Source organism: Meleagris gallopavo, chromosome 13 (genome assembly GCF_000146605.3).
Source record: "Meleagris gallopavo isolate NT-WF06-2002-E0010 breed Aviagen turkey brand Nicholas breeding stock chromosome 13, Turkey_5.1, whole genome shotgun sequence".
NCBI classification, from domain to species: domain Eukaryota; kingdom Metazoa; phylum Chordata; class Aves; order Galliformes; family Phasianidae; genus Meleagris; species Meleagris gallopavo.
The window spans coordinates 18,824,252-18,841,283 of NC_015023.2; the positions used below are offsets into that span (position 1 = coordinate 18,824,252).

Below are 17,032 nucleotides of genomic sequence, written 5' to 3' on the forward strand. Positions count from 1 at the left end.
AGCCAAACACCCTACCACCCTCGCGCCCGCGCCCGCGCTCCTCCCCCCCCCCAGTCCCCGCACACACCCACCAATTACCTTCCGCACACCCCGCTCCGCACCCCAACGCGCGCCCGCGCCCGCACCCTTATAGCGCCCCGCAGGGCGCGCCCCACGCCGCCCGCCCCCAGCGCCGTTCAGCCAATGGCAGCCCTCCCCCTCCTCCTCTTCCCGCCCCCCTCTCCGGCTGCCCAATGAGGGATCGCGCCAGTGGGGGGCGCGCGCGCTCGCTCAGCTCGCGCGGCTTTCTCCGCAGCTCGCGCCTTTCCGGGAAATCAGCGTCGTGGCGCGGGGGCGGGAGATGTCCATGTGTCCAACGTCCGTCCGTCCTCCTGCGGCCCATTTCATCCCATTTCCGCTATTTCTTCATCCCCAGGCTGCTCCTGGTGGTGCTCGGTCAAACCCAGGGTGCTTCGCTTGTTTTCCTTGCCCGCGGGTGGCACGAAGTGGTCACCCAGGAATCCCGTGGCAACGTGGTGGGCTGCAGGTGGACACCAGCCAAGGGTGTGCATCTCTGTACAGCCCGAAGCTCAGCTGCAGCCTTGGCTTCGGAGGGTTTTTCTGGGATTATCCCGCTTACATGCCCGTTTCTTGGAAGTAATACGCATAAGCGTTCCCATGCGGGTGATGCTGAGAAATGGGGAATGCATGGAGCTGTGCGGGTGGTGTAATAAAAATAACGAGCAAGGTGCAAAGCCTTCACTCTGATGCGTAACAAATAGCTGCTGGGAGAGCCCAGCGTGAGATGTGGGGAGAGCCAAACACACCCTGATGTGATGAGGAGGGTCACTTTTAGCAGGAAACAAACGGGGGAGGGGGGGAGGGTTGCACTGCTGACCCCCCACATTGGTGATGTGGGAGTTGGCAAAACACGGAGCAGGGCTGGAGAGGTTGTGCTGCTTTCCACCAAGGACAGAACGTACAGTCATGTGGGAATACAGCTGTGTGGCACCTATGTGAGTGTAGGAGGTGCTCTTTGGGCAGCAGATGCTGTTGTGATGCTGTAATCGCTTGGGGCATCCCCTGTGGTTCCTACAAGCCGGGGTGAGTTAGGGGAAACACTGCAGTCCCGGGATGCCCACAAGGCAGGGCAGGCCGTGAGATGGGTGCTGAAGTGGCAGCATGAGGTTATCACACCTACTGCACATCTAATCTCTGCTTATCACAGATCTGCGATGACTTCCTATTGACACCAGAAACCAACTTTCTTCTCTTTTTCCTGTGCACGAGTTCCATTTTTCTGCTTCCTAAAATGATAACCGAGGCATTCAGTGCAATATCTACAAGGTTTGCTCAACTTCCCTCCAGCTCCCTTGATCATCAGCACTTATTGGCCTTTTCCCCACTAATTGCCCAGGGTGCTTTCCCAGGTACTGCAGCAGCACTTCTATATAGATTAATACAGCCCATCCCTCTATCCCCATGGTTTTGATCAACCCTCCCTTCCTTGGCAGCTCAACACCAGCTTTGTCCCACTCACAGGCTCCAATACCCAGAAATTTCCACTAAGGGACTTCCTAGAAATGCTTGAATAAAGGATTGGATCCTCTTGTGGTGACCCTGAGAAGGGCTTTAATGCAGAGCGAGGCTCTGCCCCTCTGTTTCTCAGTAACAATTGATTTTTCCCATACGACGGGGAGAAGCAGCAGCAAAGCAGCCCTTGCATAACTGCAGCTGTGGGGTCCTGCCCCAGCTTTTACCCCACTGCATCCCACTGCAGCTGCACCCCATGGGCGCTGGGCAAGGCAGCTGTCACGTTTTGCAAAGCACAAAGATAGTGTCCCTCTGGGAGCAGCTGCTGCCTATCTGTCCATCCACGGGCTCCTGCTGCTGGGCAGTGGGTGGGTGGGTGCTGGGGGAGCGATGCAGGAGCCTTCCCTGCTCCCACTTTGCTCCTGTTGGGCCAACAAGCGCTGCAGCTCCTCCTGGTCCTGGAAGGGGTTCCTGCCGTAATCATGACGGATCCAGGCACGGTACTGCCAAAGCAAAGCCACAGAGGTTGCCACGGTCAGTAGGTGGGCACAGTGCAAAACCCTGAGCCAACCCCAGGCATGCCAAGCACAGCATAGGTACCTGCAGCAGCAGTCCCAATTTGCAAGAGCTTGCATGCCACGCAATAAGAGATGCAGCATTGCACACAGACCAAACGTTAGCTGCATCACCAAGACAGAGAGCAGCCTTGCTGGATGCTCCCAGGAACCACCGAGCTGGCAGCAGCCCCAACAGCTCTATTGACTTTACTTAATTCAACTTATTTACTTTCCCCTGCCAAGAAGCTGCTATTGTTCCTTACAGCCATGTAACCATAAGCAAAGCGTCCCCACGCTTTCTCCAATGCAGGGAAGGGCTGCACTCGCTGACCCCAGGCAGGTCAGCTCCTGTTTGCAGAGTGCTGTGCTCACCCACTCTGCTCCTGTCTCAGGGCCAGCTGGCACCCAGCAGAGAGTTGGAACCAGCCCTGTGGAAGTCATTCCTGACACTGCTGGGGCACAGCTATGCTGCGTGGGGAGGGAGCAGCAGTACTGCTGTGCACTGCTGACATCCAGAAATGGGAAGCCAGCAAGCAAGGAGCAGCGCTCAGAGCACCCAGCAAAGCAAAACGCTTGCAAGAAGTTAGAGGGTGCAAAACCTGCAGGGCGCCAAGGAGCAAGCGGCTGAACCCCAGGATGCAGGCAGCACTGGGATGGACGTGGCTTCAGAAGGAGGAAGGGAGCTGATATAACATCCCTGGTTTATGGGCACGGCGGATCCCTGTGCCCCACTCTCGATGCCCCATGATGGGCACAGGGCTCCAGCCTCCTGGGATCAGGTGAAGGCCAGGGGAAAGCCCGAGAGCGGTGCTGGTGGCAGCCCCCTCCTGCAGCTGGGGAAAGTCAGCTGAGCAGAGGGGATTTCCAGTGGGAATGTCTGCATTTCCCATATCCGCTCCCCCAGACATGGGACTCACCCAGCAGCCGCCCGCACACAGGAAGCCCCACTGCAGGGGTGGGAGCTGTGCTGGTTTCCTTGCTAGAAAACAGGCACTGGGAGCCAACTTTGGAGCAGTGACAGCCTGGCAGGGCCACACCCCTCCGGTGACAGCATCTGTGCCAGGGAAGGGGGCAAGGGATGACACTTTGGCCACTGTCACATGCAAAGAAATCCCATGGAGCTGCTACTTGCACGGTGACAACATGCCATATATTGGGGTTTTCCCTCCAGGGATGCTGCAGGGACCAAGCTTAGGGCTGTTGTGTACATATTACCCATACGCACTCCCTGGTGCCAGCTCAATGCCATTTGTGCATCCCGTCCGCAGGGTGCAAGCTGAACACTCGAGAAAACAAGAGCACTGGGATATAAAGCAGTCTTTATTCTAAGTGCGCTCACATAATGTCTAGGCACTTTTTAAGTTTTTGCATGCATGCATGCAAAAAGTAAAAGCCCCAGGTAATAAATAGCATGCTCAAAGGGCAAACAGCTGGCTCACACTGTTTGCAAAATTGCTGCATGCAAAACAGGCATGCTTATTTGCAAACACCACAGATGCATCCAAAGGGGCCCTCAGCTGCAGAGCTTCCCTCCGTTGGCATTGCAGGCCGGTCACTGGCATGGATGCACGCAGGACCCACCTCCTTCAGCAAGGTCTGCTCGTATTCCTGCAGCTGCTGCTGGAAGCCGAAGTTGGGGCTGGCATAGGAGCGTACAGCCTTGGTGGCGGCCAGGCAGCGCTCCCAGCCCAGCTCTGTCACCGTCATCAGGTATGCCACCAGGATGGTGGTGCTGCGGGACACCCCGGCCAGGCTGGCACGGTGTGAGTTGGCAGGATGGGGCATTGTTACCATCGGAACCCCACAGCAGGGGACAACCGTGGGATGGGATGCAGCACCGGGGCTTTCCAGCCATAGTGGCCCCTGTCCCATCAGTGTCCCCATGAAGGTCACACGGTTATGTCCCCTCCTCTAGCTTGTCCCGTCTATTTAGAGCTCATGTTTATGGGGCATGGATGATCTTGTTGACCTGATGCCACTCCTCATCTCCTCCACCACAACCGATTCTCAATACTGAGGACACTTATTGGGATCCCATCCCCAGTGCCCAACCACATTTGTTGAGATCCCATCCCCACACCTTCTCCAAGCACCTGGGTGCCCCTACCTCCCCAAGGAGGGGATGACTTTTCCCCACCTTTTAGCATCACACTGAGGAAGCCTACAGGCTGCAGACAGAGGCTCTTACCAATGGACAAGGCAGCCTCCCCCATGGAGCCGGCACTCGTGGATGAACTTGATGCTCTCCTTAAAGTGCTGCATCCTGGTTGGGAGAGAGGCAGTGAGGTGAGAGCAGGAGGAGCTGCCGCCTCCTGGAATCATCCCCAGGATTTCCCTGAGGCCAGCACAGAGATGGGTCTCCTGCCAGAGGAAGGGACTGGCCTGCATCAGCCAGGAAGGAAAAGCAGAAGAGCATTCTGGAGAATTTCCTGCATCCCAAGGTGATGAGATGAAGCAGACCGATGCCACCAGCCCAATGGGAGGGCAAAATCCCCTTGCCCAGCTCATCCCTATGTCAGAGCTCATCCTGAACCATCAGTTTCTAAACAATACCACCCTGTCTCCTCCACGGGGAGAAAGATGCAGGACAGGTCGTTCCCAGGGCATTTTGCTTTACACATCCCTGAAAGCCTCCTGCTAGAAACCAGCAACTGCCAGTGCAGAGGGAGTGCATTAAACCAAACCAGTGAGTTTTGCAGCAGAACAGACAGAGATATATGAGGCTTTTTAGCTGCTCAGCTGCGATGCAGCATGGTGCTTTGCTGCAGCACTCACCTTTCTGAAAGCATCAAGACACAGAGGTGGAAAAAAGGCTAAAATAACTCCGCATACACCGATGAGCCCAAGGTCCATAAGAGGGTTACACGTGCTCCAATGCCATCCATCTCTCCTTTTTATTGCTGTTGAACAGCAAGCATCTCCCAGAGCTCACAGAGAGCTGTTTGTTTGGCTCTTCAGCAAACATTCACAACGATTGCTGCCCAGCCTTGCTCACCACGGGGGAGTTTTGAAGCAGAAAACCTGCTCCTGGGTAACTTGGGGCTGTGCCTAGACTGACCGTGGACTCACTGACCCGAAGCCTGGCGCACAGCCCTGCATTCCTCAGGGGGAGGAGGAGAGGAGGTGGCCCCACACAGCCCCCATCCCACCGCTGGGTCCCAAACTTCCTCTGCTCCGCGTGACCAGGCTGGGCCAGCCCCACACAGCCTTCTTGCTTTCTCAGAAGCTCAGACACATGCTGCCACAGAGATATTCCCCTCAGCATCCTCCTGAGACCCCACCAGGGCTAGGAGACCAACCTGGGCACAAATGCCATCCCAAGATTCCCCTCCCTTCTGTCTGCCCGGCAGGGATGCTCTGCACCCTTCTATGGAAGCATGGAGCCCAGGTGCCCCTGTCAAAGGCATATTTGGAAATAGCCATTCTGTGAGGAGTTTTAGGAATTCCGCTGCCCAAAAGCCAAGACAAAAAGGAGGTGCAGAGGATTCTTTGAAGCTGTAGTCATGCTAAGAACATTTTGTCTCTTGGCCCTGGATGGAGATGTCAGTCCATTGCCAGCAGAGCATCGCCTCTTGGGAAATAGAGACTTTTCTATACTGCCTACACAGCCTACAAGGCTCCAAGCTCTCCCAGTCCCACACCTCTTCTACACCCCTTCGCTGGAGCCAACAACACTGAACCTTGGACATGAAAATGTGGCTGTGTGTCCTCCCATTGGCCCTCACTGAGCCGTCCGTCCATCCTCACTTGTGGTCCTTCTCAGCCAGCTAGAGGGAACACCTCCCAGTTGCATCCCATAGGAGTGGTAACACTGAGAGCCAGCGAGGCCCTGAGTCACAAACATCTCCTCCATAGGACACCAAGTTCACCAGGATTGTGAAATCCATGACTTAAAGTGGCAAGCAGAAAATAGTTCCTTGAATAAGTCTTCCTTCCGGCAGCCAGCTTTGTCCTTCTTTATTTTCCCCTTTCAGTAGACGTACCACAAATGCAAAGAAACGAGAGGGAAAAAAAAAATAAACCAAAAAAACCCTCCTTCTTGCTGAGGCAGGGCTTTCTTGTAAAGCTTCTCTTTCCGCTCAGCAGGAGCATGAGCAAGCAGAATCATGCCCACGGAGCACAGCTTCTCCCAGGGATGCTGAAAACTGGAACCTCCACCAATGGAGCTTGGTACAGCCATTGCATGTGAAGCTTTTGCCTTTAGGCAAGAAAAATTCCTAGAAGTCACCCATTTTTTCTGGTTATAATGAATGGTTCTTGGGTGCCTATTGCCCTAAGCAAAGGGTGATGCAAACCACTTGCTACAATCGGCACTGCAGCCATCAGCCCCACCGTCACCTCTCCCCAGCCTCATCTAGAGCCTCCTTATGCGCCCAGTATTTATGTTCTGTATGGGGGAAAAAATGCTCATTTTGATAAATATCCAATTTCTCCTTCCAGGGAAGAAGTCTGAAAGGCCAATACAAAATCAGTGTCTGGCTGCACCAGTGAACCTTGCTCCAGTTTAGAGCTCTGCCTGGTAGAATACTTCCAAAATTTGATGGAAAATTGAATTTACTGACCACAAACACAGAGAGAAACAGATGTTAGGCCATGCAAACACTATTAACTGCCTTAAAACGAGCTACAGCTTTCATCAAACTCAATGACACGAAGTTTTGGCAGTGCAAAGTGAATATTCATTCTGAGAAATGTGGTGGCTGTCGGTCGATACGAGATCAAATGCTACCTTGGGAGGCAAAGGGGGTGCAGATGACTTACAGGTTTTGACTGGAAGAATCAGAGGCCGAGATACAGAGATAAGTCATGTCCTGAAATAAAGAGAAAGTTGTGGTAGTAAGATCTCTCTCATTTTTCCTTTTCCTTCTACGTAACCTTTTTATTAGGTGCCTGTAAGGGCAAAGCTCCTCTTCAAAATGGGATTTTCCAAAGCATCTTGGACAGAGCCAGGATTGCTCTGACCATTTCCCACCATTTCAATAGGATCCAGGGGCACCACAGCCTTCCTATCCCCATCCCCATCCACGGTGACAGCCGTGCCCCATCAGAACGATGTGTGCGGATGCACAGCCGTGAAGTCACTCTCATCAATGACTTATTTCCTCCTGGTTCTTTTAATACACAAGAAATCATCCTGCCGCATGTTGGCGTAGGTCAGATTACACTTTCTTTAGAGCATCGCTTCCTCGATCCTCCCTGTTCCGAGCTAAAATTAGACCCTTTTCATCTGATTTTTTTTTTCTTAGCAAATCGGGTGGAAATCTCACCAGACAGAGCTCACACAGCCAAGCACAGCACACCAGGAGTTGCCCCATCCCCATTCATCTCCCTGTAACACCGCTGCCCAAAGCAGCTCTCGCTTCCTTTCATGAAAATGCTGGAAAAAGCCAATTATTCCAAGTGAATGTCAAAGGGAAGGAATAGAGCTGGATGGGCATGGCCATCATGGGGACATTCCCACATTGGAAAGACTCACATTGCTAGGAGAAGTATATGGGGTTTCCCAAGCATCTCCCCTCCATCCCACTGCCTTTCCCTGGCCCCATCCCACGGCCCCCAGTGGGATGGGGACCATATGATGTACTTCTCTGGAGGTGGTGGAGTCACCATACCTGGAAGCGTTCGAGACCTGGCACACAGGGACATGGTTAGCAGGCATGATGGGATGGGCTTGGAGATTATAGGGGTCTTTATCCACCTTAAGGGTACTGCGATACGGCAGCCCCAGCCTGATCCTCCCCAACCTGCTGCTCGGTGCATTCCTACACCCCAGCAAACCACGGCACCCTGGCAAGCAAGTTGCAATGGGACAACAGAGCTGGGACACAAGGATAAGCAAGATCTCGTGGGATGATTTCCAACTGGGATGAGCTGTGATGCATTGCAGTTTCCCCAGCACCTGGATGAGTGAGGAAACCCACCAAGCTGGGAAAGCCAGCATGCCAACGGTAGTACTCAGTACATTCAGCTGGACCCCGGGTGGCTTCCCCTTCCCCACAGGGCCGTGTGCCACCATCCCAGCTCGGGGAGGGAAGCTGGGCTGCAGGCATGGGAACGCTGCTGGGGTTTGCGGTCCCCGGCCAGGGGCTGTGATTGACACATTGCTCAACCCACCATGCTTTTCCTGTTCCCCTTTCCACTGGCTCTGTGCACTGCTGTGGGCTGCAAGCTGCCTAGGCAGGCTGCTGCTTATATGGCCATTCCCCACGGCCCCAGCTGCTGCACCTTCCTTGAACAAACCAGTTCTTTGACCCCATTTTCTGCACCCTCCTCCTTTCTCCTCAGTTTCATTGCTCAATGTCTTGGCAGGGAAGAGCATCTCCCATGCACAGACCCGTGGGCTGTTCACCCTGCACGCACCCAGCACACACACACACACACACACACCCAGCAGCTCCTTTCTGCCTCAGTTTCCTTCCCTCAACTCCTTTCACCTTCCCTTCCCATGGGACAGCAGCAGGCATACATGAGATGGAGAGAAGCCCCATCAGGTGTCACTCCCAGTAGTGACAGAGCATTATGCCACTCTGGGGACTCTGGGGACGTGGAATAGGATGGAACTGCCTCCTATAACACCTCCTCCACCTCTTATTTTCAGGATTCCAGGATTTTAAAGCATTCCTCAGTGCTCATTCCCAAACCCAACTCCAGAAAAAGGGACCAACACTGAAGGGATGGACAGTGACCTCAGGTGATTTGGCCCTGGATGGAGGGTCCTCAGGGGCTGCCCTGCCAGAGCCCCATCCCGAGCACCGGGTGTGGATGCAGATCCGGCAGAGTCGTGCGTGGGGCTCCGCTGCCCTCTCGTGGCCCCTACCAGGGGCAGCACCATGGGTCGGACACCCTCAGCAACAACCTCCATCAGCTACAAACCCTCCCGGGAGGCTCTGTGCCCCCCCCTCCCCCCCGCCCAGCTACCCCACCGCCAACGCTTGGTGCCAACGCAGCATCTCCCGGTGTCCCTCACTCACCTCCAGCACCGGCTTGGCCCCGTTGTGCACGGAAAGGATGTGTGTGACGCCATGCCTCCGCAGGCTGTCCCTGTCCTCTGAGTCTGCAAGCAGGACCAGCTCCAGCAAACACTTACAGATATCCCACCCCCAATTCCATCCCACCGCCTCCCACCCCATTGGGATGTGAGGGGCAAATACACCCAAACCCGGTGGTACAAGGATGGCCAACCTCATCGGTTTGACCTCTCCTGGGATGGACAAACCCATTTTGCAGCCATCTCTAAATGAAAAGACCCCTCTGCCAGGCAGGGTTCCCAGACTCACCGCGGATGTTCCCCAGGTAGAGCCCTGTGACCACCTGCAAGGTGGCAAAAAGCAGAGCTGTTCTGTTTGACGCCTCATCCCCTCTGCATCCCAAACCCCCAACCCACAGATGCTTCTGCATCACTCAGGAGCATCACCTGTGTTCACAGGATGGGGCCCCACGGAGAAAACACCAGCAGCTAATGAACAAAGCATCTTCATTAACAAACAGCAGAGGTTGTCACCACCCAAAACACTCTGCCAGCACTGGATGCCAAACAAAACCTTCCAGGAGCACAGAGCTCAGGAAAACTCAGCACATGGATGGATTGGGGGCCTGGCTGCTGTGCAGTTGGGTGCAAGTGTGCAACCACCAACCAGAGCCCAACCTGGAGCAGCCTCCTGCTGTGTTCGGCTGTTCTATAGCAACCAGTCTTGCAAATGGTTCCAAAGGTTGCTTCTGCCAGTTGGGAGAATGCACAGCTTATCTATAAGGAGTTTGCTGGGCTCTGTGCATAACCCAGTGAGCAGCACCACACGGGGGCATTCCTCACCCTGGGTGGATGGATATCATGGAGGAGGATGTTATGCTCATGGGGAGCCTATCCTGAGCCCAAAGAATCCCATGCATCTAGAGCTGTGCTCTGAGATGGATAGATGGAGAGAAATCATTGCTTTATATTACCCAGAGGAGCAATAAAAAGAGCTCAGAGTGGCTCTAATTTATCCCAAGTGCTGCTCTGCTGCTATCCTGGTATCTAATTTTAACCTGGATAATGCATACACCACTGGTTATTTAAGGATACAAACAGACATCGATCCCTCTGCCAGCCCTGAGCACCAACCCCAGCACAGCCCCACTGCCTGTTTACATTGCACAGACACATCCCTATGGGGGGGGGGGGGGTACGAAACGGGGGGAGTTTCTGTGCACAGCTCCTGGGACCCCCAATCAGTCCAGAAGTTTGTGCCACCACGGCTGTACCACCCAAAGGACAAGACCCAAAAGCCAGCTGCCACCTGTTGAACACCCCTAGGCACTCAGCCCTGCCCTCAGTACCTTGCTCATTCCACTCCCCATGGCTTTTCTCTCCCCAGGGTGAGGATGTAGACGGGCTCTCAGTATCCGGGGTTATCTGCAAGAAAACACTCAAAAAGCCCACAGAAAACAGTAAGAGCTGCTTTCCCCATGGGGCACTCAGAGCCTCAAACTCAGCCCGCTCACCGGCTCTGTGTCATCAGGCAAAGGGGAGAGCAGCTGCTGCAGGGCTGAGGAGGATGAAACGAGGATCTGAGGCTCAGGTTTCCACTCCGGACTCTGGCTCAGTGGGCATTGCTCTCCTAAATCAAGACACCACCTCACCAAGGCGGCATGGAGAGTGGGGACACCCCACTGCCTTTCTGCACTGCTTTGGGGCCAGGTTTCATGCTAGGATGCTGCTGTCTGCTGCAAGCCCCGGGCTCAGCAGGATCTCTCTCATTCATACCAGTTTCTCCCAGTTACGGGAACGACAGCAGAATTCAAAACAAGGCACTTACCCCAAAAAAACAACAGAGTGGCACAGGTAATGTGCAGCATCGGGAATGAGTCCACCTCCCCCTCCTTGCAGTAAGGAGACAAGATGAGCTGTGGAGCAGCTCTGTCATTCCAGCACACGCTTCCAAACCTCCGTTTCCAAAGCAGATCTGTCTTTCTTGCTTGCCAGCCCCCTCCCAGGTCGATGCTGTTAGCCTGAGACGAAGAAAGAAGAGGAGAATAAACAAAACCAACAAAGCAAACTGCTCGCATAGTGAAATCCCTGCAGTCACCACGTATCTGCAACCCATGGTGAGGTGAAGTCAAGGTTGCCTCGAGTGCCAGAGAGCCCAGCCTGAGCCAGCAGACATCTCCCAGCACACCAGATCATTTCCCACACTCCATTTGAGATGTTTCCTACAGGCACTGAACCAATGCTGACACGGAAAACAGCAGTGCAGCCTCAGGATGACACTTCAAGGCACTTGAAGCTGTGTTTGTTGTTGTGCTGTTGCTGGGTTGGTTGCAGACATCACTGTTTTGCTGTCAGATTTACCACTGTGATGAAGCCAGCTCTGCTGCAGGCACCCCGACATCCTTTGTAACACCCTTTGCTGCACTCTGGAGGCAAACAGGAAGGGGAGCTTGTTGCTTCATGCCTGCTGAATCACCTCACCTTAAAGCCTTCCCAGAAGCTGCCTTATTGCAAGGGAAAGGCTGGCCAGCTCCCCACGAGCACCAGCAGGGACTCCCTGGGCTTTCCAGCAGCTAAATGGACGGAAAAACACGACAGTCTTGTAGGCAGGAAAAAAATTAATTGAAGGCAAAGCTTGTTTTAGTAGTTCGGATCTTTGGAGGGCTGCTTTAAAAGCAAAGACTGGGATTTGCCTGGAGGAAGCCTAGGATGTGCATTAGCAGATAGCCCAAGGGAAAACAAAATTTGGCAGCTACAGACAGAGCAAAGCAAATACAGAGGCGCCCAGCCTTCATAGCTCAGGCTCTGGAAAACTGAAGCCATGTCTGAGCTATGAAGCAGAGCTTGTTCAGAACACTGCATTTAGATCTGGGCTGCTCCCACAAAGCGTTGCTTTTCTTTCTCTCCCCTCAACCACAGCCACCCTCTCTGAACAGCACCCAGCCACAAGAGAGGCAAGGCAAGAAACACCTGGATTTGCATCTAAACCCTGAACTGCAACGGAGAGGTACTTCTCTCTCTTCCTCACTTGAGTCTGCACAAAACACTTAAGTGAGGTCTGCAGCCTGCCCACGCTGTTGAGAAAAGCAATTGAGGAGAAGAATGCAGAGCCCAGTCCCCTTCACAAGGACAAGGGAAGCAGCGTTCATCTCCACCACATACCCTACATGCTTTGATTCAGCACTGCTGCCTTTTGGAGAGCTGACGTGCTATTTCTGGCGCTGAGTTACAGGACACTGAGCCTCCCCAGGAGCTGGGATCTGCTTACCTTACATGTAGTTCAGACCACTGCGACTCCTGGCTGTGTCCCAGAACTGCAGCCTTAAAGAGGAGTTAGAAAAAAAAAGGTATTGCAGCTCCTAAGGAGCTATTCCTGTGCCAGAACAGTAGGATGACTGTCCTGAACGTTCAACAATACCCACTGCAGAGCTAGGTGAAATTTCACCCCTTCGATTTCAAGGCAATGAATTAAAAATAAAAAAAAAACAACACACTTTCCAAACTGCATTTCATCTTATTTATCCCCCGCCAACAAGAAACAGAAGCATTTCACTCCCCTTAACTGATTAATGCTGTCTATATAACAATCATTACAAGGATACATGGAGAAAACCCTGCCCGTCAACATGCATTACAAACTACCATCACAACAAACGCATCTGAAGACCAATAAAAAGAAACTTTCAAGTTAACCAGATGTTTATTTTCATCTATTTAGGTGAAGAGATTGTTCCAGTACATAAGCAACGAGGTCACACACAGGTGATGGAATCATTTCATATTCAAGCAGAGCAGGTTCCACTGAGCTGCTTCATTTCTTCCACTCGTTCTTCTCGTAATCCCACTGGGAAGAGATGCCCTCCACGGGATTAATTCGCATGTCCAACATTCTCTTTGTCTGCATTGACAGCCACTCATCAGAGAAGGTGTGCGGAATAGGGCCGTACACTGCAATTAAAAGCAGAACAGAATCACATCACAACACTAAATTAACAACTCAGGAACACAGGTACAAGTTTTGCTAACAGAAAGCTTCTCCCTCTGAAGCAAACAGCTGATGTGCACCATCACCAGTTCAAACCTAAGATCCCCAAGTCAAATTTTTTGAAGCATTCAGCTCAGGGTTGATTCTCAAGCAGTTTTGCTCATCAGCACAGACAACAGCCCTCTCCTAACTTTCATCACAAGTAGATGAAACCTCAAGATAGAGAGCAGCTCATTCAGCTGCATGCTTTGCCTCATGGCAGCTGGAGGGCTCCCTTGAGGTAGGATCTTTAGTTGGGAAGGAAGCCAAGCACGGCAGAAACCCAAATGTTTATGACCAAGGAGGCAGCAAGCTTTTGTAACAGCGGGTTTCACAGAGAGGGAAAGCTCTGGGATCATCAGCACACTGCTATTCTTTCCCCACCCTTTCCTCCAAAACTCTCTCCAGTAACTTTACCTCTCCACAAATCAACTTCCTGAAAATTCATGCTACATACCTGCTTACATCCATTCAGTCGCAACTCCAGAACGGAGTTTTCAGAAGCTAAAAACAGCAACTGCCACGTGGTCACCAGGATGGCTGCTCCACACAGCGTTTTGAAACGGAGCAATTTAGGGAGGACTTCCTGATTTCACAATCGGATCTCAACTGATCTCTCAAATTAGGAGGGGAAAAAAACCATACAGTGTTACTTACTATACATTTTCTGCCAAATGAGGATGAGGCCAGATACGCCAAGAAAGAAAAGCACTCCACCAAGGACGGTCTTCCACTCATTTGTTCCTTTGTTCATTTCTGCATAGCTCTCATTGAATTTGATACGGTATACTGGAGGAAAAAAAAAAGCCATTAAGCATCACAAAATTTCTTTTTAATCTTCCTGCAGCTCGCAGGCATCACTTGCTAGAGGCAAACCAAAGCTTAAAGTTGTATGACATGGAAGAGATGTTAAAATACCTTCCAAATTACCTAGCCTCCTCCATGCCAAGACCAATGCATTGTGAGTGAAATGAGTTGCATTTCACCTTCCCCTCATGAGCAAAGACAACGTTACTCTCCATTTTATATGTAAAGTTGTGCAAAGATTGCATAATAGAACGAAGAGAAGCAATGGAGCTTCCCTTCCCTCCCTCCAATTCCCACTATTACTATTTACCATAAAGCTCTTTAACACAAAGGGTTTGAATGGGAATGCTTATATTTAAAAGGCTTCTCCCAGCTTTGCCAACAAGACCTACATCTCATTAAGCTCAAGCAGCATTTGATTTGGAAAGTGCCTATGAATATCTGAGAGGGCTTTACATCTTCCTGCTTTGACACTGGTGGACACTGTGCTCTTCACAGATCCCATAAAACAGGTTCTCACTTGCAAAATATGACATCTGCTAGAAAGATGACAGTTTTATCTGCAAGTTGAAACACCTGCTTGGCACTTTAAGCAGCTGAAATTTGGGGGATGCCAAGGTCAATAATAGCAAAACATATAGGGCCCAATTTACTCAGCTTGACTAATTACTGTCGATTCTAATTTGGAATTATGGTTGTAACAACTGGCTTTTCTCAAAGAAGACAGGCTCTTTGCTAAGCCTGACCCACAGTTAACTGAATACCTTCTGTCAAATGCACTGCAGACCTCAGGCACATAACAGAGACCAACAGGCATATCTAGCTTTCTGTAATAGCAGTAAGAACACAAGCCACACAAACCACTGATCTCCACTTGTGCTCCATCATAATTAACAGAGTTCCCTCATGGCTCAAGTCTCTGCCCACAGAGCCACTCAGTAAAGCAGGGCTTAGCAGCAGCTTAGAGCCACTTTCTTTGAATGTCTTTCTAGTAAGTCATCAGTAATGAACATGCAACAGATCAGGTCCCGTTACTGCTAGCTGTAAGGTTATTCAGAGGCTTACATTCAACTTTCTCATCAACAGACAAAGCGGTCCAAGATGCCTTTTCCTTTTCTTTCAGAGCCTTCTGCTGAGCAGAGAGCTCCTTTACAAAGGCCGCTTCTGGCAGGGGAACATCACGGCGATCAACGTATGCTGGATGGCTGAAATCCTCTGCTTTGACAACACCAGCTGTGTTTGGGCACAGAAAAGACAAAAATCAAACTTCTGACTCCTGCACAAACATCTCTTACTGGTTACAATACAAACAAAAGGCCAACAGTGCAGTTAAAACATGACAGCTGTTAAGAAAACTTGGGGGGGGGGGGTGGGGAAAACTTCTGACCAAAGCCTTCATCACTTAGAAAGACAAAAGAGAGAAACTACTTAAAATGAGTCCAATTTTTAGAAGAAAAAAAAAAATCAAGTAGCTATGATACGATGGATCTAGCCAAAAGGTAATCTGCAAAATGGCTTTAAACTGTTAATCTCCAAGCCAGCTCTGTTTCTAGCTGTCATATTGATTCCCTTCTCAATACACAGAAGTCCTCTACACTCATCCATCTCCACCTGGCCCTCTGCTCTCTATCAGTTAACCTCACTGCCACCTCTGCAATGCCATCTGCTGGCAAAGATGCTGCCCAAACAGTGCCTCTGCTGCCAGGTTGCCAACCCTGCCAACCCTGCTACCCTGCATCCTTCTTTACCCATGCGTGAGCTGCAGCAGGCACGCAAGAAATGTCACAGGAGGAGCATTCAAAATAGCAATTTCTGCAAGAACTTGTAATGCCAAAGAGCTGTCTAGCAAATAACATCAGAGACTCAAAATTACTGAGGTGCTCTGTGCTTCATACAAGTCTCTTGGAGAAGTTTTGTGTTATTTGTCTCTTGTAGCTGTAAGGGGATACATCACTAATATATCTAACAACATAATTAACCTCTTGCTTCCCTTGCTATTGGGAACCAGCCTGTAGCTGGGAAAAAGCTCTCTTCCTCAGCTTCAAGGATCCTAATAGTTGCATTTTGTATCCTTCCTCTCAAACACCACTTTTGTGACTCTACTAAAACTGAAGCAGTGCCACCTACCATGCCCATGTGCCCTCACACAGATGGAGGTGGAAAGGGCTCTTCTCCCAATGAGGCTGAATGCTCTTGAAGCCAACATCCTGCCAGGACAGAACAACAATAGGTAAATAAATCACTATCAGCTGAAGACAATAAATGCATTAAAATGAAATAATATCCCTCAGTGTTATTGCCTTTGGGGGCTTCCTGCCTCTATTCTGAAGGACAGAGCAAGCTGCTCCAAGCTTTACAGTAGCCTCACACCAGGAGAGATGTGCAACGCATCCCATTTTCCAGCAGCCTCCAGCATCGTGCTCAGTTCAGCCATGCAAGATGGCCCTCAGCAGCCCAGTGCTGGTGGCAGGGAGCCTCAGGCCAGGCCTGGAAGCATCTCACAGAGCAGTGGAGCTCCAGCACCGGGCAGCAGACGCTCAATAACGGTTTCTAAGAACGTTCCCTGCTCCAGGGTGCGGATTTCTCACGGGTATCAGCATAAAACCCAACACACCCCCGCAGCACCGCCTAGCCAGAAGTGCACCTCTGCCCTTGAGATGTTGCTCAACCCCCCCAGTGCGGCGGGGAAACCGCGTGACATGACGTCATATCGCCGATATGACGTCACCGGGCAACATCGATGAGACCCCTTCGAGAAGCGGCGGGCGGTCCTCAGCGCCGGGTCGCCGGGACGGGGCCGACGCAGAAGCGGCGACGAACGGTGCCCCACGTACCCTGAGCGTCCCCGCCGTCCCCCTAGGCCCTCCCGGTATCCTCTAGGCCCTCCCCCGGCTCCCCGCGGCCTCCCAGCCCGACGACCTGCCGACCGTCCTCTACGCCGGGCTTCCACCGGAAGGAGCCGCCGGCCGGAAGCGCAGCGCACGCCGGAACTCGGCACAGGAGAACGAGAGCGGCGCTGGGGGTGTACTCTCCCTCCGCCGCGGTGGAGGATGGGATGCGGGAGGACCGTCTCTCGGGTTTTACGACAGCGCGGCGGGCGCGCTTTACGGCAGGCGGCGGTCTGAGGGACGGCGGCGGGGGCGCTTTACGACAGGCGGCGGTCTG

General features: G+C 52.1%; 2 protein-coding genes across 3 annotated transcripts; both read right to left on the reverse strand.

Annotated features, from left to right (window-relative positions):
• Positions 1-162: 162 nt before the first annotated feature.
• Positions 163-11,501, reverse strand: LOC104913075 (dual specificity protein phosphatase 22-A-like). The gene is made up of 9 exons (XM_010718215.3): positions 10,865-11,501; positions 10,551-10,666; positions 10,386-10,461; positions 9,347-9,380; positions 9,041-9,123; positions 6,831-6,880; positions 4,258-4,332; positions 3,651-3,822; positions 163-2,015 (listed from the first exon to the last, which is right to left on the reverse strand). Exons 3-9 carry the CDS (start codon positions 10,404-10,406, stop codon positions 1,842-1,844), a joined length of 609 nt encoding a protein of 202 aa, XP_010716517.1. The 5' UTR covers positions 10,407-10,461; positions 10,551-10,666; positions 10,865-11,501; the 3' UTR covers positions 163-1,841.
• Positions 11,502-12,717: 1,216 nt separating this feature from the next.
• Positions 12,718-16,823, reverse strand: LOC100538694 (cytochrome c oxidase subunit 4 isoform 1, mitochondrial). 2 transcript variants are annotated; one of them, XM_010718218.3, is made up of 5 exons: positions 16,702-16,767; positions 15,995-16,074; positions 14,933-15,100; positions 13,718-13,849; positions 12,718-12,984 (listed from the first exon to the last, which is right to left on the reverse strand). In XM_010718218.3, exons 2-5 carry the CDS (start codon positions 16,071-16,073, stop codon positions 12,848-12,850), a joined length of 516 nt encoding a protein of 171 aa, XP_010716520.1. In that variant the 5' UTR covers position 16,074; positions 16,702-16,767; the 3' UTR covers positions 12,718-12,847.
• Positions 16,824-17,032: the final 209 nt, after the last annotated feature.

Coding starts and splice junctions, on each gene's coding strand:
- LOC104913075 (XM_010718215.3), bottom strand. CDS start 10,406: ATGGGGAGTGGAATGAGCAAG. Junction 6,881..9,040: donor GGGCCAAGCCGGTGCTGGAG/GTGAGTGAGGGA, acceptor TCTTTATTTCAG/GACATGACTTATCTCTGTAT. Junction 2,016..3,650: donor AGCAGACCTTGCTGAAGGAG/GTGGGTCCTGCG, acceptor TTGCTTTGGCAG/TACCGTGCCTGGATCCGTCA.
- LOC100538694 (XM_010718218.3), bottom strand. CDS start 16,073: ATGTTGGCTTCAAGAGCATTCAGCCTCATTGGGAGAAGAGCCCTTTCC. Junction 13,850..14,932: donor TGTTGATGAGAAAGTTGAAT/GTAAGCCTCTGA, acceptor TTTTTCCTCCAG/TATACCGTATCAAATTCAAT. Junction 12,985..13,717: donor CATTTGGCAGAAAATGTATA/GTAAGTAACACT, acceptor TTTTAATTGCAG/TGTACGGCCCTATTCCGCAC.